Here is a 23,324-nt window from a genome sequence, read left to right as displayed (position 1 = left end):
TTTTGGCCCTATTGGTGGCATTTACCATCTTCATAAGTAGAGATCTATTGTATCGGTGGCAGACTTAGTTTTATCATTCGCCATTTGCTTTATTATTCATTTGGTGGCTTGTTTACATAAGTCTTCTCATTCGACTGTTTACCTAGAGACCTAATGGTGACAATTGCCACGACATCCTAATTTCTACAACTCAAGTAAGAACTTGTAAACATGCAGAAAAGAAGTTCTTCTAGTAGCTATAAATAATATTTTACATTTTTTTTTTTTTTACACTTCTCAAAAAGTCCAAGGTTGAAAGCTTAAGTTTAATCTCGTTTGAAAACTGGAAGCAGAAGTTCTTGGTCAATCCTGTTGATAATGTCAATTTGACATTATCAACAGGATTTTCAATACTTTACTGTCTGCAAAGAGTTACTACACTGCAAAGAGTTTTCAATGCTTTAGTGTCGGTTCTAATTTCTGTTTTGTTGAATAGTTTTATAGAGAATGTGTGAATTGATAACATTCATCTCTATTCATTAGAAAAACAATTTCTGCAAATATTTTAATATATTTCTCAAAAAACAGTAGCGATTATCATTCCACCATTATGCCAGCCATTGATTACAATTAGAATTATTTTTACATCGCCAGGATATTTTTTTAATATTCAATGGTGGACACTTACCTATTCAGTACTGGCCACTCCTAAGGCCAGAAGTAGGGGTCATTTTATTGTGGAGGCACCTAATAGGCGGCTATAAAAGTAGCCAGGCTAAAGAATATTATAATTTCCTTCTTATATTCAACAATCCTCCTTCCAAAAATTTTGGTTTCCTTAGTGTAGATGGGATGCTTTTTGTTATTATAGTGCCGATCAAGTAATATTTTATTTTTCTTAATTACTCAGCTAAAATTATGCTAATATAATACCTGGTGATGTTGCATGTGATACTATGCAGTTATTATTCGATTCACTTATTATTTATATAAGGCAATTCTGATGTTAACCAGTAAATCTCTTCTTGAATGATTGGGAAAATACTGTAAACATACCCGCTTCTAAATCAACTAAAATGATCTGAATCAGCTAATGTTCAAACACCGCAGTTTGATGCAATGAATTTTATATTAACTTGAAATTGATTCTTTGACATCATTATACTTTTTGTACTATCGCTTGATCTGTAAATTTTCATGCTAGTAGAATTTTGACGCACATTATAACATTTTAGCCTTTTGACGCACATTATAACATTTTAGCACATTATAACATTTTAGCCTCTGTGCCTGGTTCTAAGGGGCGAAGGAACTCATAGTGTGGTTAAGTCTCGCGGAGTGAGGAATGCCCATATCTTATCTTATCATTGTTTTCATACAAGCACAAAAGAAGTAATCAAGGCATGATAGGTTCGGCGATCAAGCAGGCCAATATATCTGACCATCACGCCTGGTTCATTATTAGCTAAATGTATGCCAGCCAGATATACATTGGCTGAGCCTGCGTTCATATAATCATCCTTTCTACCATTTTTAAGTTCATGTTCCATGTCGCCTGGGTGCACCTTACCCTTGGTCTCCCCCCCCGGATCAGCGAAGAGAACTCTGTGAAGTACTGGCTAGGATCTGTACTTAGGCAGTCTCGGCCACGGGGGTATAAAATCACAAACCTTGTGGTTTCACGTGCCCGGCTGGGAGATATATTGAGATGAAACTTCATAGGCCCAGTCGGGTGGGTTGATGTAAGTCTTGTTCCGTAGAAACAGGCAGTCCGCGTAATACTGGTAGGAGCATTTTAGGCCACCAGTCAGATCAGTGCATGTTCTTCGCCTCTGCGAAACCTAGAAACCGGGAGTGGAGACTATGCGCGCTCAGGAAGTAGTAGTGCTTATAGAGAAACTTTTAAAGTCTGCCACCTTGGATTGGGACCCCGGGGTGGTAGTATGATTAGCGGGCATTTACCCTATTGGGGAACTATGACTGGCGACCCACACCTGGCCTGATATGAGGGGCCTTTCAGTTGGGCCCAATCCGTGTAATGTCTTATAGACGGAGCACGTTAGACAAATATTATTATTATTATCCTTGGTTTGTATCCTTGGTGCTGAGACACCTTGTAAAACAATCGCAAGGTATACGAATTCTCGGAATAAACTAAATATGCAAACTCTCATAAGTTCATTTCACTTTCATTATCTCCCTCTAAAGCATTTCGTCATTCATGAAAATCCTTGTTTCTGAGTTAAACTGAGAGACAAAAGAGTAAAGATAATGTACATTGACGAAATTAGAGATAAAGTAGATAATATATCTGCTTCCTTTTTTCATGGTGCCCCTGAGACAAATTTTTGGTGCATAAACTACGTGAGGAAGACCATAAAAAGATAACGGTTTAAATCAAGTGATGCCACTATGTCGCGTTTTGACATCTGATATATGAGGCCGTCTTGAGGCAGGTATGATTTACAGTACTGAGATGTGGATAAAGGGTTTAAAGATAACAGCTGATGGTAATTAACTTGTTTCTTCTGAATTTTTCCCTGAGATATGCTTTAAAATATTTATAATTCTTGCACTCAATTCATACCAGCTTTATTAAACGCTTTTAGCCATAAATATAATTTCTTGCCATAATCTAGGGTTGGTATGGCATGCGATATCATGTAAAACATTGTCATTGCATCTTATTCTTATCTTACAATACAATTTACCCTTCACAAAGGAAACATCGTGTCTGTCTTAACAGAAAAACATTCTTAAGGTCTAATTATTGCTTGCGCCACTATAGGGTACTGAATCATTTGGATCTCCAAAATTATCCTCCTAAAAATGAAGGAAAGTGGGTACTGGGAGGCCTCTAAAAACTTTTTATGCAAATACTGTGCGACCTTGAATCGTGACAGTCCTCGCAACATAACTTTTTTATCCTTTTTCAAATAATAGCAGAACTTTGTTCATAAACATAGCAAAGGGAAGCTTTTTAAAGTAGTATTTACTTCTTTATGTTACTTCCATATTTTTCAATAACAATAAATTAAGATGATTAAACCAATGCCCGCAATAATAAGTCTTTAAAAAGAATATAAGTGGGCGTTTCTGAAGTCATACATTGTATACTTATGTTACAGAATTCTCTCGAACTTCTTTAGCTCGTTCTCTTACTCGCTTGCAATAAAAATAAACCTAGCAATTACAGAAATAGTCTGTAGTAACATACAGATTAAAAAAAAAAGTAAAGATAGCTTCTGGTTACAATCTTCTTTAAAGGATTATGACTTAATTTTATTAGTCTGCTTTAATTTTGAAAAACCACAGTATGAACTATTTGCATCATTACCCGATGATTTTTTATTTCAGAGAAACTGAGGTGATATTGAATCCAGAATTTTCGTATAATTTCTACATTACATGTATGTATAAGTAAATATTCATTATGGAAAAAATGTCGATTTAGACTTTGTTGGGTTTAATATTATACCTTAAAGGTCTTAAAATCTCAGAGATAATATTTCAAGTTCTTTTCCAAATTTTATACAAATAATACTGAAATGAAATTTTACCACAAAATATTTTTCAATTTTTGGTAGATGTGGGCAGTATTTCATCATGTGGTCTGAAAATTGTTTATATGTTAATGTTATGAAGCAATGAATATTGCTATGGCATATAACTACTGTTATGTTTTGGTATTTTCTCATTGGCCGAGCGGTAAAGTCGCTGAGCACTGGTAGTTCGGTCCGAGGTTCAAATCCCGCCAATGAGCTAGCTTCATGGGCGTTTTCGTGACTTTCGCCATGTGTTACGAGTGTACGAGCCAGTTTGCCTTAGAAAGTCCTCCCTGAAGGCATTCCTCCCCTTAGGCAGAAAGCCCTCGAGGCTTTGCCGTAATCATATAAACCAAACCTTATTAGCGCCCAGTGGTGTAGCCAGAGCTTTTGCTACTGGGGGCGATTTATTTGCCATCCTTCTCAGCGCTCACCAAATAAATTTGTAAAATATCATAATGATATATAGAAAAAATCTGATGTGTACACCACATGACTTCCTTGTACGGAATATTAAGTTATACGCATTTGTTTCTTGCATTTCTTTTAAACTTATTGGATTGAATTAAATCATAAACCACAATAGAATAAAGGCATTCTTTAAAATTCACTCTATTTGTTTAACATAGCGACACTCTGGCACTAGGTTCACTTAACAGTATTATATTTCGTTCATATTATAACTCAAAATGCACAAAATGTATATCATTTAAAGAATAATCTAATCGTTGCCACATGTTCTATTCAAATACTATAATAAATCTAAAACGACATATAAAAGAAATTAAGCAAACAAAATAAAAAAGAAACAGTTTTTCACAGACGATTCAATACTTCTCATTCAATTAATTCAGTTCTCACTTCCCGACAAGGCAAATACATAAAAACTCAAAATATATATATTAAAAATTACGAAATAAATCTCAAACACTTATTTCCTCGAAAAAATTCCAGAAAGAATTCAGCATGATTTAATTGGCAATAATAAATGAATGCGTTATCTTTGTTGTTGCGAAGCTAAGTTTCTCTAGATTGGCAGCAAATCCACTAGTCTCCTGATTCAAATGTAAACATCAATGGCCGCCATTAAAAAAAGACTTAACGGCAATTAAACAACTTTAAAATTGCTGATGATTCTAAAAATATTGCACACAGATTTACTAAAGGCATAAAATCCTTAACAAGAAGATAAAAACGACATAATTCAATCATTTTTAAAGCAAAAAATTTACAATTTACAAACATATAAGAGTAAAGAAACTGAGATCACTGAGGCGGGTAACAGAGTGGATATATATATAAATATATTTATATACGTTTGGTGCGGCCGATTATAACCAAAATACGAGGTGCACATCTACATGTTATAGCAGTCCTATATACAAAATTTCAAGGTTCTGAGGCTACTCGTTTTTGAGTTATGCGAGATACATACGTACAGACGCCACGAAAAATTCTCTTCAGAGTTAATTTTAAAGCAGTTTTATAATATTTTTGAAGGAAAAGAGTACTTTATTCTGTCCTTACGTACAAATATCAAGCAAAAACATCGTTAAATTGCATTCGATAGCGGTCAAAATGGATATTTTCGTTGAAATATGCTGTCTGAAACTTTTCGCGATTACAATATTTTCTTTTTACTTCGTACAAGGAAGTAAAAAAGAAAGTTCTGTATTTAGTTCTGAAAAAAAAAAAATAAAGAACTTAATTTGCACGAATAAAAAATACTCATTTATATGTTTTTACATTGGCAAAATCGTAGATGACATTCTAGAAGTTTGTTTCATTACTCTAGTTGCTGCTCTGTAAACACTATAAGAAGATTTCTTAAACTCAAGGTATTCAGGCATTTAAAGAACTTCAGTTTTTCTTAACTGGTATTTGCTTACATAAATTCCTCTTTTAACAAGCAATAATGACAGTAGTAATGAGACAAATCTATAGTAGTATTACAATATTTGAAATTGACTATATTTTAGTCTGGAGACAATAATATTTTAGAATAAACTGGAAGAGTTTAAAGCGACAGTCCTTTCATCTCTGTTTTGCTTTACTCTGTAAGCAGTAATAAGAATGAATAAGTACAAACTATGCCTCTTTCCATCAGGTATTCTTCCTTCTTGACGTAACTAATTTAACTCACATTCTTATTTTTCATTCAAAAGTTTCGATAGCGTGAGCAAGGCTTCGCAAAAGCATGAAAGTTGTTGAAATCTCGTTGTTATTTCTTTGAATACTCTGTCCATCGTAAAATAGATTCTCTCCTAATATCAGTTTCCAGGTAACTGGTAACGGTTCAATTCCAGGTAACTGGTATGAAACGATAATTCAGCCGCCTGTCTTCTACAATTATAGGAGTTAAAGCAAAATGGATCAATGCATATTATTGTTAAATACTCATAATCAAATACTCATCTTGAAGTCCAAATTTGGAATGTGAAATTTGCTTTATTATCTGTTTCATTCTTTGTAAAATATTTATGAGTTTATGATTAAGAAATTCAACGATTTCAAAGCGAGCAATGTCAACATTTTGACATGAGCAAAAAAAGAAACATTTTTATCTCCAGCGCGCGAGACTGTGTATTGGAAATTCTAAAGATATGCCGTTTTAAAACTTATTTTGAGATATCGCTGCTGAATTGAATGGCTTAACACGTTGAGCGCCACGCGTATGTTTTAGGCAATCCCGTTCAGGCCATGCGCTTCGCTTAAAAGCGCTGGTATTGTAGGGCCAGTGATTCGTATCGCGGTAGAAGATAGCAACAAGTTGTGAAAAAGAAGACATTCCGTCGAACAAAAATGCAAGAATATCTAGAAAACGACAACATAAACTCCGAAGAAAACCAGGAAAAGCCTCTGAAGTACGAAAATATAGTAAATTATGTTATGATAAAAATGCAACAGAAGCTGGTAGAGTAACGGCCAGAAAAAAGACTAAAAGAGTGTTGTCACATTTTGTAATAGCTGTAATGGAGAACCGGTTTTATGTTTACCGTGTTTCAATGAAATCCAATGAATCAAAATCAAATCATGAATCAAAATTAAGTAAATTTTAAAAAATTTTGTGTAATTTCATAAAACAGTGTAAATTGTATAGTTATATATCATGTGACACGCTGTCAGCCAGCGGCGGTCGACGCGGCCTAAACGAAGAGGTCTAGTGTCAGCCACAAATGGCTGACGCGACCTAAACGGAAAGTTTAGTGCAGCCACAGATGGCTGACGTGGCCTAAACGGAAGATCTAGTGTCAGCCAAGGATAGCTGACGCGGCCTAAACGGAAAATCTAGTGTCAGCCACAGATGTCTGATGCGGCCTAAACGGAAATTCTAGTGTCAGCCACAGATGGCTCACGCGGCCTAAACGGAAATTCTAGTGTCAGCCACAGATGGCTCACGAGGCCTAAACGGAAAATCTAGTGTCAGCCACAGATGGCTGACGCGGCCTAAACGGAAAATCTAGTGTCAGCCACAGATGGCTGACGTGGACTAAACGGAAAATCTAGTGTCAGCCACAGATGGCTGATGTGGCGCTCAACGTTTTAACTGCGAAGAACATGATATTTAATAAATAAAGGTAAATACATTGTAGAAATTTATATTTATTTTAACTAACATTTTAAATTTTAGACTTTTCTATAAGCCTTCATTCTTTAATTGTCAGTGCCAGAATAGTTAAATGTTGTAGCACGCGTGAAGGCATGCAAATTTTATATGTTGAAGGAAGTAGTTAAAAGCCGAGTTTCGATAGGACAAAGGGAGAGTTGGGCGCTAGCTGCCGTCTCTGCTGTAGGTACGTTTGGCTTATTGCTGGTAGGTACGTTTGGCTTATTGCTGTAGGTACGTTTGGTTTATTGCTGCAAGTGGCTTAATTTGCATTGCTTTGCTGCCACTAGCTTAGAAGGGGGTTGTAGTTCGGGATCACGCTGAGCCCTGTACGTTAGTTTAGCCCTTGTTAAACTTAATTTTCAATTACCTGACTTTCAATTACCTCCCAAGTAGAGGCGAAGTTTGTTAGCATCGAGTTGACGCATTGTAAATTTTAAAGAGTTAATAAAGGGTTTGAACCCTTCTTTCTGTGCAGTTTCCTGCTACTCCTGCATCCAGATTGAAGTTAACCCACCTGGACTCTACAACATAAAACGTTAAAACGCGCCTTTGAGCGTAATATAAAATCTGAAAGTTTTCAGATATATTTTAAATTTTACGATTTTAATTTAAGTTATAATACTTTAATTGTAAAATTTAGGGCGAAATTTGCGCCTGTTTAGGACAGATCAATTTCTTTATGTCTAGTCTTATTTCACTTAGCTTTAACCATAAATTACGATCTACTTTTAATTTTGTTCTGTATTTATTTTTCAAATATGACATGGAAGAAAATCCTTATTCACACAAATAGGTTGCGCAAACAGGAAATAAAAATTTAATACCTTTATTTGAAATGCCTTTAAATTCTTTTTTTTATTCAGCCAAAGTTTGCAAGTGAGTCATTTCTCAAATCTTCAGTTAGAGTTTGATCCCAGGAAATGTCTAATAATTGTTCTTTTTCTTCACGAGATAAAATTTCAAGTACGTTTGAACAAACTGGATTTCTAATCAATTTTCGTTTTCATAATCCTCAGGAAAGTACGTGCTGAAATTATTTATCAATGAAAATAATGATTTTTAATGTCAGATGCTAATTCTTCTTTTATTTTCAATTTTTTTTTCTGTTAGAAAACTTTCTAAACGTAGTGAAAAGCTTAAAATATTATTATCCAATTCTTTGATTATTATATCGAGCTAGCTCTTTTTATAACTGCATTTATTTTATTTCTAATGGTAAACAAATTAACACTTCGTCGTTGTAATCCTAAATTTATCTCCTTTAACTTTCCATAAATATCAGCTAAATAACAAGAAGACAAAATACCTGCTGTAAGAGACAGCAAATTGACGTAAAAAATGCTTCTAATTGAAAATAGAGCAATATAAGAGCGGAAATGAGACATGGACCTTATAAGAAATAGACTAACCCAAACGGGTTTTCTCCCTCGTCTGAGGCGTTGCCGACTGTCACCTTGATCACATCCGGAGGAGTAGGGACGACTTGTAGAAATTTAACATTGATTGCCTATTGCAGCGTGTATAATTGAAGAAAACGCTGGTCGTAGCGCCTCATTTCACAAATTAGAATTTTTACATATTTTTTTTCTTTTTTTGAAACTGAGATTGATTTTTAAAAATTTAGCATATTTATGAAGCATAATTAACGTCCCAAATAATTATAAAGCTATTGCATGCTTTCAGGACTGGATATATTTTTAGCTTTTCCTATGCTGTAAGGAAATTTGTAACTACTTCTTTTAGAAAATAATATTTTAAATCTGAACTAATAGAAAATTTCAAACAAGCAATTTTAATGCTTTTTATTGGTGTAAATAAGTAAAAAATACTAAATTATTTTAAACGAACTTTTGAAAGTTTTGTTTAAAATTCTAAATTGAGCTGCTATTTTAAAATTATAGATGAGTATTATAGCACAATTTCTGTAAAGGAATTTTATTTCAATTATATTTCATAATACATCATAGTGATAAACACTTTTGACTCCTTAAACATTTTTATACATTTAATTCTAATATTAAAATTGTATTTAACCGTAATAATTAATTTTGCTTGTATTTTATAGTGATTATTTTTTTAATTTTATTTTTAGTTCTGCATAAGATTTTTTTTTATTTACTGTTGATTTAATTTATTAGCCTAAAGGGGCGGTAGCCTAGAAAGGCTGTTAGTTTCGAAGCGGCATTTTGCGCTGCTTTACTATAAATGTCCGTGTCTCCTTGCAAATTGTTGTTACCAAATATTATCGCCCTGTAATATATGTAAGGAAATTAAATAATGAAGAATCTGCATGAATACATGTATGTTTCTCGCACTGTGACAAAAACGACAGTATCTAGAGACATCAAACCTTGATGTCTCTAGATACTGTCATCTCTAGATACTGTCTAGACATCAAATTTTGATGTCTCTAGATACTGTCGGATGTAATGTTTCGGATGTAATCCTCCACCCGAACATGGGCCGAATTTCGAATTTGTTTTAATCTATTTCATATTTTGTAAAATTTTAACGAATTTTTGATTAACAAACTCAACGAGTTCAGAGCGAGCACTGTACGGAAAATATAGTTTTATCTCCAGTGCGGAAATTCCAAAGATATGCTGTTTTCAAATGTATGTGGTTCACGGGCGAAGAACATGATATTCAATAAATATAGGTAACACACAAAACTTTAAAAAAAGGTTCCTTTTGGGCGTAATATAAAATCTGCGTGCTTCTAGATTTTATTTTATCTTTTTTTTTTTTCCTTCATTACGCTCAGAAAATTTTATGCTCCGAATTTTATGAATTATTAAAATAACTAATCCACTTTAATGTTAATAATTTAATGATCATATAATCAAACAAATATGATCGTTTTGTAATGTTATTATAGTTTGGGAAATCACTGCCTGAAAATGTTCATTAAATTTAAAAAAAAAATATCAGACCTTGTTTAATTTTACCTTATTTATTTCAAAGCATCGCGTACTATCAATTTTATTTAATTTTACTTTATTTTTACGCAAAATTAAGTTCATAAATTTTGTGCTTAGAATTTTTACCGTTTTGCCAAAGTAAAGATGTTTGTACAAGATTACGCGTGAAAGAATGCGCGAAATACAGTAAAAAGTGCTTTAATAAGATATATTAAATCCTATTTGGAAAAAACTGTGGCTTTCATAATTTCATCACTATACAACGTATCACATTTAATAATTAAAAGGAGTTATGTGATACAAACACCATAGGTTTCAGTGTTAAAGTAAACCAGATCGTCCCTACTCTTTCTTGCCGACATGTCGGTGACGCGCGCCCCGCCCACTGGGTTAGTCTATTTCTTATAAGGTCCATGAAATGAGAGCGGTGACGTGTAGACATGCTAATAAATCAATAAATTATAAAAGAATTAATGAGATACTATTATCTTTTTGTAGGAATGTATTTTTATTTCTATTAAATACAACATCCATTCCTATTACTCCTTTCAGAAACATCAGTTATGACAAATTGTGATATATCAATGGCCAAAAGAATATTTAAAAAATATTTTGCTAAAGTCCTTGAACAAAGCTCAAATCGCTTAAATTTATGAGTGCTAGAGAAAAAAAAAAACTTTAACAGGACGTTGGATTGTTTAATTTTTTAATTTAATAGTGAAAAATATTTTTTTCCTTTGCGTGCCACTGGTTAAGAGCCCCTGCTCTAACTGATTTACATGACTGGCGAGGAAATGGAAAAGGAGAAATTATATTAAAGATCTAAATCATAATAACTTGTTAATTAAAATAATAAAAACCATACAAAGTGTCTGGATATTTATGAATATTCATAAAAATCCAGACATAACGTTCCAATAAGCGTTTAATAATAATTTTCGATAATAATACTCATAATAATAATTTTCAATAATAATTTTCGAATACCAGATATTATAATAAACGTACTTTATGTGCACTGCACTTAACTGGACATTAATTTGATGCATTAAGAAGCATATCCACACTTTCTAAAATGAATGGGCATTTGAATACACTTAAGTGACAAAAGTCATGGGATACCTCCTAATATTTTGTCGGTCTTCCTTTTTGCCCGGCGAAGTGCAGCAACTCGATGTGGTATGGACTCAACAAGTCGTTGGAAGTCCCCTGCAGGAATATTGAGCCATGCTGCCTCTATAGACGTTCATAATTGTGAAAGTCTTGACGGTGCAGGGTTTTGGGCACGAACTGACCTCTCGATGATGTCCCATAAATGTACGATGGGATTCATGTCGAGCGGTCTAGGTGGCCAGATCATTCACTGGAATTGTCCAGTATGTTCTTCTAACCAATCGCGAACAATTGTGGCCCAGTGACATGGCGCATTGTCATCCATAAAAATCCCATCGTTGTTTGAGTACGTGAAGTCCATGAACGGCTGTAAGTGATCTCCAAGTATCTGAAGGTATCCATTTTCAGCCAATGATCGGTTCAGTTTCACCAGAGGATCGAGTCCATGCCATGTAAAAACAGCCCAGACCATTATGGAACCACCACCAGCTTGAACAGTGCCTTGTTGACAACTTGGGTCCATGGCTTCGTGGGGTCTGCGCCACACTCGAACCCTACCATCAGCTCTTACCAACTGAAATCGCGACTCATCTGACCAAGCCACGGTTTTCCATTCGTTTAGGGAACAACCGATATGCTCACGAGCCCACGAGAGTCTCTGCAGGCGATGTCGTGCTGTCAGTAAAGGCACTCGAGTCGGTCTTCTGCTGGCATAGCCCAAGGAAGACAAATTTCGTCGCACTGTCCTATCGGACACGTCCCTCATACGTCCCACATTGATTTCTGCGGTTATTTGACGCAGTGTTTCTTGTCTGTGAACATTGACAACTCTACGCAGACGTCGTTGGTCTCGGTCGTTAAGTGCTGCTGGTCGGCCACTGCGCTGTCCATGGTGGGATGTTATGTCTGAAATTAGACACTCTCGGCACACTCTTGACACTGTGGATCTCGGAATGTTGAATTCCCTAACGATATCCGAAATGGAATGACCCATGCGTCTAGCTCCAACTACCATTCCGTGTTCAAAGTCTGTTAATTCTCGTCGTGCGGCCTTAATCACGTCAAAGCCTCTTCACAGGAATAACTTGAACACAAATGAAAGCCCTGCCAAAGCACTTCGCATTTATACATTTTCTACGCAATACTACTGCCATCTGTATATTTGCATATTGCTGTCCCATGACTTTTGTCACTTCAGTGTATGCGAGTTGATAAAGCTCAGGAACACATATTGAAATCTGAAAGATTGAACAGCTACAGATGTAATACAGAATATGAAAAAAATAAACAAAACATATTTTAATACATTTTATATTTGTGTTACTTCTATATTCACATAAGTAGCACAAAGAGAAGCCTTTGTCGTATACAACCAAAGAAAAATAATAAATAGAAAATTTAATTGATTATCAGATAAACTGTTCAACTCAACACTTTTCTCTCTCCTGCAATTAGCGCTGTTTATGAAGAAACACAAGCCTGTCATCAGTTTTATGCTATACTGAAATACTGGAAATAATTTAAATGTTGTCAATGTTAAGAACAGTAGTGAGTTTGCTACTGATTTACGATTGGCACAAAGATAGTTTCAATGACGGAAGGATATGAATGTAGGAATGAACTACACTCACTTAAATATTTTCAGTTTAATAAATTTTAATGATTAGTGTTTTTGAATACAGTTATTCAGAAGAGGACATTCTCACCTTAATGAGATTCAAAACAACTGTTATTTTTCAATCAAAACAACACGCAGTTAGAATTTGTTTTTCTTACCGATATTTTCTTTGAAAATACTATGTTCTTGGATACTTTCAACCATAGCATCAGCAAGTAGCAAACCCATGTTATCTACTGTTGAAAGAAAATCAGAACCAATTGCTGGTCTCCTTTCCTATATTTGGGAATAAACCTTATTAAGCATATTATGTTAAACTCCAATAAAAACTTTAATAGATAATTTTAAAAAGTAATCCTTTTAGAATATCAAAATGTAAAAATAGAATACAAAATGTAAAAATGAAACGAGTAAAGCAATAAATCTTAATTTGATTTCCATTTTACTTTTAAGTAGTAATAAATGTGTCTTTTGATTAATTTCAATACACTTTTCATTTCATAGTGGATAAATTACCTTAATCACGGCAACTATGTTGCGCTTACAGTAAATCCTTATCAATGATAGAAAGATTTTACTTTTAACGTGAAACATCAGATTCTATCGGGAGAGTATGATTTATTAAGAATAATTTAAAAGGGTACAACATTAATACATATTGTTGCGTGCGTACGGGTTCGTTATGAAATGAATGCACAAGTCCGAGGAAAAATGAACAAAAAATTTATTATTATCACAACGAAAATGCTTAAATTTTCTCAAATTATCATGCAGTATTACAATATCTCACAGTAGTTATCTTTTAACTACTCAAATGTCCAATAGAACGTAATTCAAAACAGCTAAAGAACGCTAATCCGCGAATTTGCTACAATCAACAAGAGCAGTTTTCTAAACAACAACAAACTAAGCAACTACTACAAACTGAAATCGAAATCGAGTCAATGGCTAGGCGGCAATTAGTAGCCAACCGCTACTTTAACCGTCTGTGTTGGTAAATTGCCCTAAGGCGTTGGTACTTAAGTTTTTAATTAAGGCGATTTACGCCGCGCCAACTAGGCGAAACTTGTCAAATTTTGTGAAATGTAGGTGGAGTAAGGGAGATGATTGGCAGGAGCCTGTCACGCGGGTGGTCACCAGCTTACGCGTACAATGAGAAATATTGGAAATATTAATAATTATCAAGTTTTGAAACAGGTTATCTAGATTGGAATAATTAAACTAATATCACGATCTAAATGAAGACAAATGGCACAAGTGCAACAGATTAGCTAAACAAAATATTCAAATTCATCCTTTCTGTAAAACACAGATTGGACAGTGGTAGTCACGTGGGAGTCACCCTCCCGTGAACTGTCCACAGCCCAGTGCATCTTGTACTACAAACTGAGATGTTTTCCTCCTTTTATAGGATTTTAAAATCACGCGCTAGAATTTTCCAGTACTTTCTCGAAATCAAAAAGAGATATTTATTTATTTAATGCACGCGCTCTTGTATTTTCAATTTTCCGGCTTAACTTTCTTTTAATATTCGTCACGCGCTGCACTGCGCGAGAAATAAAACCATTTAATTTATAATTGAACTAACATTAGCTTTTTAAATACCAAATTAGTAACAATATTGTTTTAGATATTACTAAAGTCTTTTTTATATTTACATTTAGTCTTCAATGAGGTGAAAGTTTTCCAAAAATGTTAGTACTTTATTTTGCAAGGATCAGCATCTATTTCACAAACATTTTCGGCAGTAGTATATTATATTTCAAAGTTTTCATATTTATAAATATGCACATAATTAAAATACGAATGTAAAATCATTACCTGAAATTTTACGGTATTGTGTTTTAAGCTTTTTGGACCATCACCAGTTTTATTGCAATTTTTTTAATAAATCCCTAATTACCTCGTACGTTTAAGTTATATATGCAGGGTGTCCCAGCTAAAGTATTACTAACTTCGAGGAGAGGTCGGGTACAGCTAGACGACTCAGAATCACTTAAGAGGTTATCACATATGGCTACAGTCCCTGCTAGACGGGACTTTTCTGAGACACGAGATTCTGGTAGCACTGTTTTAAATGGGAGGACTTCTAGAAAAAAAGAGCCGCGCTGGAAGCGAAGTTCCGCCTAACTACGGAAGCAATGTTGCGGCTACGCGGGATTTTTTCAAACCTCACCGAAAATGTCTCGGGTCGAGACAACCAATCAGACGAAAGTTCGGCTTCTGAAGGATCACGTGATCCCAATTTGAGCGATGATAGATTACTGTTTGGCGTTCAAATTTTTGTAGTAAGGGAGAATGGTAACCTACCTACGTGGGTTTCCTGGAATTATGAGGGTTTTTAAGAATTGTCCCTTTCGACGTCAAGTCCCGCGTAGCCGAAACATAATGTGATTGGGACCTGAGAAATGCTGGGTCGGAAACGCCTTCCTGACGCGGTAGAGGGTAGGGAATAAGCGCAGGGTGTTTCGAGCGTGCTTGTTTCGAAGCTTCATTTCGCATTATTTAGGTATAAAGCACAAGGAAACGAAAGGAAGCAAAATAGGCGGGAAAAGTTTTTATTACCCGGCGTAAAACCTAAAGTAACAAAGGGGAAGTACAACTGATATCAAAGAAGGTGAGTGAGTGAGTGAGCGCCACCAAGGATGACCAGTGACCTGGCCTTAGCCTCACAGTGTGATATCTTCCTAGCAGAAACAACAGACTGTTAAGAATCGGTGTTAGAATAGACAGAAACTTGTGTTAGATAAAGTAAAGAAAGGAGGACTCTGCCTGAAAAATTAACTGCCGTGGATTTTCTGGACTTGCTAAATGTCTACATGCGGGTGATAATCCTGACACAACTGTCATATATTTATGGGGCTTTTGTAAAATCCTTGGTCCTGCATGGAGGAAAGATATAACCCATTAAATTATTGCACATAGCAAACTTAAAAAAAAAAAAAAAAAAAAAGATTAAAAAATGATAAAATGATTTTTAAAAAAAAGCCTAGCGCCCAAACATAATTTAACGCAGATTACTTTCCATGTGCCTGACTTTTATGTAAGAACATTTAAAACGTTCCAGTAGTGTCTTGGATTTTCCAGGCAACTGCAACAATTCATGTCCTCGGCGCTGTCAACGGGGATTTCGCAGACAAGGGATATCATATATCCCCAGAAGAAGCCCCATATACTCATCATATGCCCCTATACACGATAGGTCTGGCGATAAGGAAGGCCAATTCATTGGACCACCTCGGCTGATTTACCGTTGCCGAAATGTTGTATTCAAATGCTAACATACAGAAAAGTTGAAATGGACAAGGCCCAAAAATGCTGGTACCACAAGAAAACGTATTTGCGTTGTTTAATAACTCTGGTAACTCTTGTTTCAAGAATATCAAGTAAACTGCACCTTTCAGGCAATCAGGCAACAACTATGGCCCGATGAAGCTACCCTTTAGAATGCCGGCCAATACGTTTACCATAAAAAGTGTTTGAGCAGCCCGAGTACGTATCGCATGTGAGTTCGCCATCGCCCACGCATGGTTATTATGAGTATTGAAAATACCTTCTCTCCTGAAATACACCTCATCTGTGAACACAAAGACTTGGAAACTCGTTTCTGCAAATACGAACGTGAAAAAGCGCGAATAACTGGACGCGCTGTAAGTGACATGGATGCATTTCATTGCTACTCAGATTCCTCCACACGCTGTTGTGTGAAATCCCGATTCGCGATATTTCCTGTTTTTCTATTGGGAGTGCTCTCTACCAGACCAATCGCAGTTCCACGTTGGCTGGCTTACGTGCTGTTCGATCACGATTACGTGTGGTAGTTTGGAATGACCCTCTGTCACATAATTGCTGGTGTAAGCACGTAAACATAGTATAGGAGGGAGTTCGCCTCAACAGATACCTTTGGGCGTACAATATCATCATGCTTACAATAGCATTAAAAATAATATTATTAAGCTCCAATTCAATAATACAAATAGCATCAATTTTCACTAGAAAGAACTTAATAAAGTATTGATGAGCTTAAAAACCTTATTAGACCTACGGACGCGTAACTCAATAAGAAACTTTTCAAGAGAAGCACGCTCCTCCCAGATATTTAAGAGAAGAACTTGCGGAAATAAACTATTGAGAAGAATAACTTTCTTCTGATTGGTTGGCCTATGCGAAACAGAGCTGCCTGTGCAGTTTTTCCCTAGTGTCGTTAAATATTTTGGGTACCCGTCATTTTCTATCTCTAGGCCATTCCTGACGTTGAGCCCATAGGGATGAGTCAAGGATTTTTCTAGATCTTCTCCTCGTCTCAGGGAGCCATATTTTGCTTATCTTTGGATTGCCTTTTAATGCGAGCTATTATTGCATATGCTTTACCAGTGCTGAACTTCAATCGTTTTTACATGATAAGTATGTTTTTCATTATACCGTAGGCCATTTCTGGTTAGGTGTACGGATTTACTGCTTATCATGGAGAGAGAGGAGGCGTTTAGAAAAATCGAGCAACGGTGTATAAGTAATTCAGTTGAATTTACACCATCAAAATTTTATGCTAGTTACTTGAAGATGAATATCTTGCATTACGAGATTTCCCCAGTAAAACGGAAGAACAACAACAATTTCTTAGAGATATTCAAAATCAAATAATGGCTCTTAATGAGTACTTAGCTGAAAATCAAACTAATGACAAAGTCACTACTGATTCTCAAATCTCCAGCATGGATACAAATCAAACCCCTAAATCACCTAGTGAGAAAATAAACGTAAGAAAACTATTACTGATAAAGAAGGTTTCCCCACACTACGTATTATCCACAAACACCACACGTTATCAAATACAGAAGTAACTGAACCTGCCCAGAAAAATAAATTTCAGGAACTCAACCCCGAGGGTAATATGGATTCCACATCTAGTGATCAAGGAGACTTCATAGCCCCTACCAAAACTGTAGGACATATTCCTCCTATTGTATTAGCGGACGTTGCAGGCGACTGAGACAAGTTAAAGAAAGACATAGAAGAGATTCTAAGTATCGAAAAATTCCGTGGTAACTTATCTGGCGCAATGCTTACAATCAGAGTTTATGACTCTACTCACTATAGGATACTCACAGATTATCTGGACAAACTAGAACTTCCATATCACACATTTAAATTAACCAGTGAAAAGTCAATTAAAGTTATCATTAAAAAGCTGCCTAAAACAGCTAATATGGAACTTATCAAAAATGAACTCATAAAAAATGTGAGAATCCCCATTCAAAAAATTCACCAGATTATTAACGTAATCGAAGGAAAGTTAGTTCACCTGCCAGTTTATTTAGCAGAATGTACCCGTAATACCTTGAAATTTTGCCTAAAATCAAACGGCGAACCCTAGGTGTACCCAGATAGGGCTCACCGATAATCTAGGACAACAGAGAGTCTGTATTCTTTGTTTTTTCGCATCTCATCGGTCAGTTCATTGACAACAATGCTCGTTTCAGCACTCTTCTCGAAGCTCCATTCAATCAGTGTGAGTGGGCACACCCACGGAATTAAAACGATAAGTGCTATCTTCACAATATTTTACTTGTGTACTCCTCTAGGCCTAATTAGACTGCCTACCCTTTTTTTTTTTAACCAAAACTCCAACTTTAAAAGATAGCGTGCCGGAAAGGGTTAAAAGTGATTGAACTATGTGGTTTTTATGTTTCGATTAAGGTTTTTATGCCTTTAGTTAATCTGCATGCAATAGTTGTAAATTATCAACAATTTAAAAGTTTAAGTGACCAGTTACGCCTTACATTCTGAAACTCAGTAGCGTAGTGAATTAACAAGTTGAGCCCGGCGCCAAATTTGCTGTCCTTTCCGTTCAGCCTGTTATCTTGATAACAAAATCGGCTTAATCCAGATTCAGAATAAAATGTTACCTAAAAGGTTGTTACGTATTATAATATGTGTAAAGCTAAGCCGTATTTTTGTTTAGAATGTTTCAATAAATTTCATTAAAACTACATTTGATCACATTTCATCGAGACTATATTTATTTTTTAACTTTAATAATACCAACGCCTGCCAAACGAAAATTCCATGTGCCTGTCCCCAGAGACCGATGCTAGCCACACGGAAAGTTCACTGCCGGTCGCCAGGGACCGTAGCCGGCCACACGAATCGTTCACCGGGCGCCGCGCTCAACGCCGGGCTTAAGTGAGTTTCTGCACCATGAATGTCTTTTTGCTGAGTGGGACCAAAAGTAAACTTTCAGTTTTGTGCACCGAAAAATCTGCCTTCTTGCCTGCTGGCTGAATTGCTTGTTTTTGAGTAGAAACTCTAATTTTAATTGTAAATTTTTTAAAACTGTTTTAACTGTATCTGGTGTTTTAGGGTTTTTGTATTTTACAATTTTTAATGATGTTTTGAGTTTTTATGTATTTTGATTTGCTGCGAATGGAGTACTGAATTAATTGAACGAGAAATAGATTCGAGGAAATAAGTTTAAATGAAATCCTGCAAACAATATGTATAATTTAATAGGCCATAGAAGAAAGTCATGCGGTGTTCATATCAGATTTTTTTCTGGTATATTCTGCAGCTTGTATTTTGTTTTATTTCTACAGTTTTGAATTTAGAGAACGCAAGTAACTGAAACTGTGGATATTAAATTTGAGGATTCGTGAGCAAAATTCTATTCATAATTAATGTCGGAGCATCAAAACTTTTAAGCTTTCATTTGATTTTAAAGAATGAACTAAATTCTCTTACGCCGGTAGTTCAAAACTTCCAGTCCTTATTCTGATCTCCTATTTTGGTACACTCTTTAAAAAAACATAAACAAACGGAGCAATGTGAAGAAGGCCTATCGTTTATTTGTCATCAAGCAGATTAAAAGGAAGTTGGCTAAAAATACCAAGGGAAAACGTTTTTATTATTCATGGCTGTAAAATTAGAAAAATCCATGTTTTTACGAGCTCTTCAGGGAGAGAGATTACCAGGAAGAAGCGCATTTGTAAACACCTAGGCATTCAAAATGCTTCATAAAAAACAAGAGGCTGGAAGGAAACATTGCGTCTTTAGCTTCTATTATTCCTCTGCTGGGAGAACTTTATTTAGAATACTCAGCTTGTAGAATCTGACATAGCATTTTACCGAAAATTTGATTTCAGCTGCCAGAAATAAAGATCTCAGATCATTTATCTAGGCTTACTAATTACTAAATAGCTACTAATATTAATTAATTACATTTTACCTAATCAGTACTAAATTATATTCTTCAACTGAGTTACCCTTGGTTGTCTTAGACCGTCTTATTCTACTCCATTCTTAATATTAATTAATCTTAAATAATATACTAGGAAAAAAAATCTGACGTGTACACCACATGACTTCTTTTTACTGAATATTAAATTATACTCACTTTTTCTTGCATTTTATTTAAACTTATCGAATTGAATTAAGTCTCCTTTTGTCGATAGTGCATAAACCACAGCAGAATAAATGTGCTTTTTAAAATTCACTATATTTATTTACCATAGCGATAGTCTGGCGCTAGGTTCTCTTCACATCTCATTTATTTTATAACTCAGAAAGGAAAAAAAAAAAAAATATATCATATGAAGAATTATCTAACCATTGCCACATGTTATATTCAAATACTATAATATAACTTGTAACAGACCTATTTAAGTGTAATTGAACTATTTTATTCACGCCATGAACTCATGAACTGTAACCGAACTATTTTATTTAAACGCCATCTCGTGGCGATATGAAAAAACGTCAGTCGACCTCCAGCCGCCATGATGATAGTTTACTATGTTATGTTATTCTCAATGTTTGATGTTCCATTTCGTTTATGTTTCATTTTTATATATATTTCTTTTGTTTGTAACCGTTCCTGTGTGCTCTGTTAATAAATCCTTTTAAAGCTAGCCGGCATTAGTGTCTATTGAGGAACGGCTACATCACAAACTTAAACAAATAAAAAATATTCAGTTTTTCGCAGACGATTCAGCGCTGCTTACCTAATGTGCATGCGCTATTCGTAAACATTCTTCTCTGTCCGAAAAGACTGGCGACAGTATTTTCTGCTAATATGAAACACTTATTTAATCGAATTTCATTAGAGATATATTTCTCATTCAATTAATTCAGTTCTCACTTCGCGGCAAGGCAAAAATAATAAAAACACAAATATCTTCATTAAAAATTTAGATACAAAAATAATAAAAACACAAAATATCTTCATTAAAAATTTAAAGATATAGAAAAACATAAAATACCAAATACAGTTAAAAAAATGTATAAAAAAAAATTTTACAGTTACAATTACAGTTTATACGCAAAAAACAGGCAATTCGGCCAGTGTGCAAGAAGACAGATTTTTCCATGCACCAAACTTGATTTGCTTTTGGTCTCATTCGGCAAAAAGACAGTGAAGGCATAGAAACTGACTTACTTTGTTATGGACACTATGCTGAGTCAATATAAAGGATAATGTAATAACTCAAATGATAATTGCAGAGTGGATTAATCATAATTTAATTCGCAATAATAAAAGAAGACGTTACTTTGTTGTTGCGAAGCTTAATTTCGCTAGATTGGCAACAAATCCACTATTCTGCTAAGTTTCAAAAGTAAACAAATATGGCTGCTATGGCCCCCAAAAAAAGGCTTAGCAGCATGTCTTCAAAATCCATTTTTAATCAGTTTTATAAATTGTTTTGGAGCAAAAGTATCCTTTATTCTGTCCTTACGTACAGACGGCACGCAAAAACATTGTTAAACTGCATTCGATAGCGGTCAAAATGGATATTTTCAATGAAATATGATACCCGAAATTTTTCGCGATTGCAATACTTCCTTTTTACTTCGTAGAAGGAAGTCATGAGGAATTTGTTTATCAATATTTAGTACAAGATCTATGTAAATGAATTTTTTAAAAAATCCGAAAACAAATGTGAGCTACTCTATGTTCGACGTTCTTATCGAATTTTTGCATCCAGAGTTAGCGATTGAACTTAGTCTACAGTGTAGGGAGGGAATTTTTTTTATTTACTTATTACGCGCTTCGTAGTTAGGCACTACACTGCAATAGAGGATGTCCCGTGGAGGATTTTTTAAGGGAAACTCTCGTAGCCACGTCGCACATGGGGAAAACCACGAAAATACCCATGCAGTCAGCTCGTTCGCCGGGGCTCGAAGCCCAGACCGAATTACAAGTGTTCAGCGGCTTTTACCGCTTGACCGCTGGTGGGCCTAGGGAGGCATATTTCTTGTTTTTGAAATGACAGATTTGATTCGTGTAAGTAACGAATGCGAACAATCAGTAAAGAAAAACCAATTAAATACTTTGAACACATTAAATTCGGAGGGGAGTCTACTAGAACCCCGGCTGCATATAAGCATTCTGTACAGCACCACGTGCATAGGGAAAAATACGTCATCGGGATTGGGTATGGCTTCCGATGAGATCATTTCCTCTACGCTTAGGAACTAACTAACTAGGTTTATACCGCGGGTCGTGAACTCAATCACATTCCGGGAATTGGTATAAATACCAGAAAGAGTCTCCCAAAGATGACTTGAACACTCCTGCTGGGCCCGGGGTCTCACATCCCCGAGACACCAACAAATTTAGAACTCCCTCCGCTGATCGCTCAACGATCAGCTAGCCCACCGCTAAACACGGACCAGTCAAGACCACCGTCCCTGCTGGACCGAGACCACGGTGGGGTGGGCAATGACAACTTAGGGACGATGACTGGCCGTTGATTTAGGCTATCTGCCAGCACTACACGGGATCCCCTCTCCTTAGGCTTTACATGGAATACCAAGGACATCAGTGACCAGACTCTCAATGGTCCAGTTTGCTATTTGGCTACCAATACCCTGGTGGAGGGGACTAACACCTCCCGGCCCATGAAAAGCAAGTATGAACTTACTTCATGGACCATCGGGAACCGTCAAGTTCAGGAATTTTATACCCCCGTGGCCGAGACTGCCTAGGTACAGATCCTAGCCAGTACTGCGCAGAGTACTCTACGTCGAACCCCGCGGGGGGACTACGCTTAGGAAGCCTTTGCTTAGACTCGACAGTATACCTCCATACCATTTGCTTATTTGATAGCAGTATCGAAAAGGTTATTACTTTAATGACGTGCGCTGTATTTTTGGTGCCATGAGATTACACTCCTTACGGCATTGTAGTGTGGTGAACTTAAAAATTGTAGGAAATTTTTCCCCCAGAGGCAAAAAGTATTACTGTAAATGTGTATTAGTATTAGATGCAGAGATATTTAATAAATGTATTCTATTCTTAATTTAAAACCGTTCATAGTAAAGGTGTGTGGTGATTAATTCATTATTTCACGTTCATTATATATCCATTTTCGGCAAATGCAATCTCCGAAAATATGAGACAAGTCAGTTTTCGCAGATGGCAAAAATGTTGTGAGTTAACAACATTTTTGCCAGTCACTATATTTTAAATTCACTATATTTTAACAGTAAATTCACTATATTTATAGTCAATCAGAAAGAGCAAAATTTATTTTAATGTCAAA

At 35.5% G+C, this 23,324-nt stretch overlaps 1 protein-coding gene across 2 annotated transcripts in view; it reads right to left on the bottom strand.

The window, feature by feature from the left end:
* LOC118195614 (adhesion G protein-coupled receptor L1-like) overlaps nucleotides 1-23,324 on the bottom strand; it is a 211,595-nt gene that overhangs the window by 62,031 nt on the left and 126,240 nt on the right. For both annotated transcript variants that reach the window (XM_035366950.2, XM_085825215.1), the window contains one exon: nucleotides 12,945-13,062. In XM_035366950.2, coding sequence (XP_035222841.2) covers nucleotides 12,945-13,062 — 118 coding nt within the window. The remainder of the gene's footprint in view (nucleotides 1-12,944; nucleotides 13,063-23,324) is intronic.

This window comes from Stegodyphus dumicola, chromosome 10 (genome assembly GCF_044657685.1).
Source record: "Stegodyphus dumicola isolate Sdum_Otavi_A_Nest chromosome 10, ASM4465768v1".
Classification (NCBI taxonomy): Eukaryota; Metazoa; Arthropoda; class Arachnida; order Araneae; family Eresidae; genus Stegodyphus; species Stegodyphus dumicola.
The sequence above is the reverse complement of the archived record's forward strand: the minus strand, read 5'-3'. Positions and strand labels throughout refer to the sequence as shown.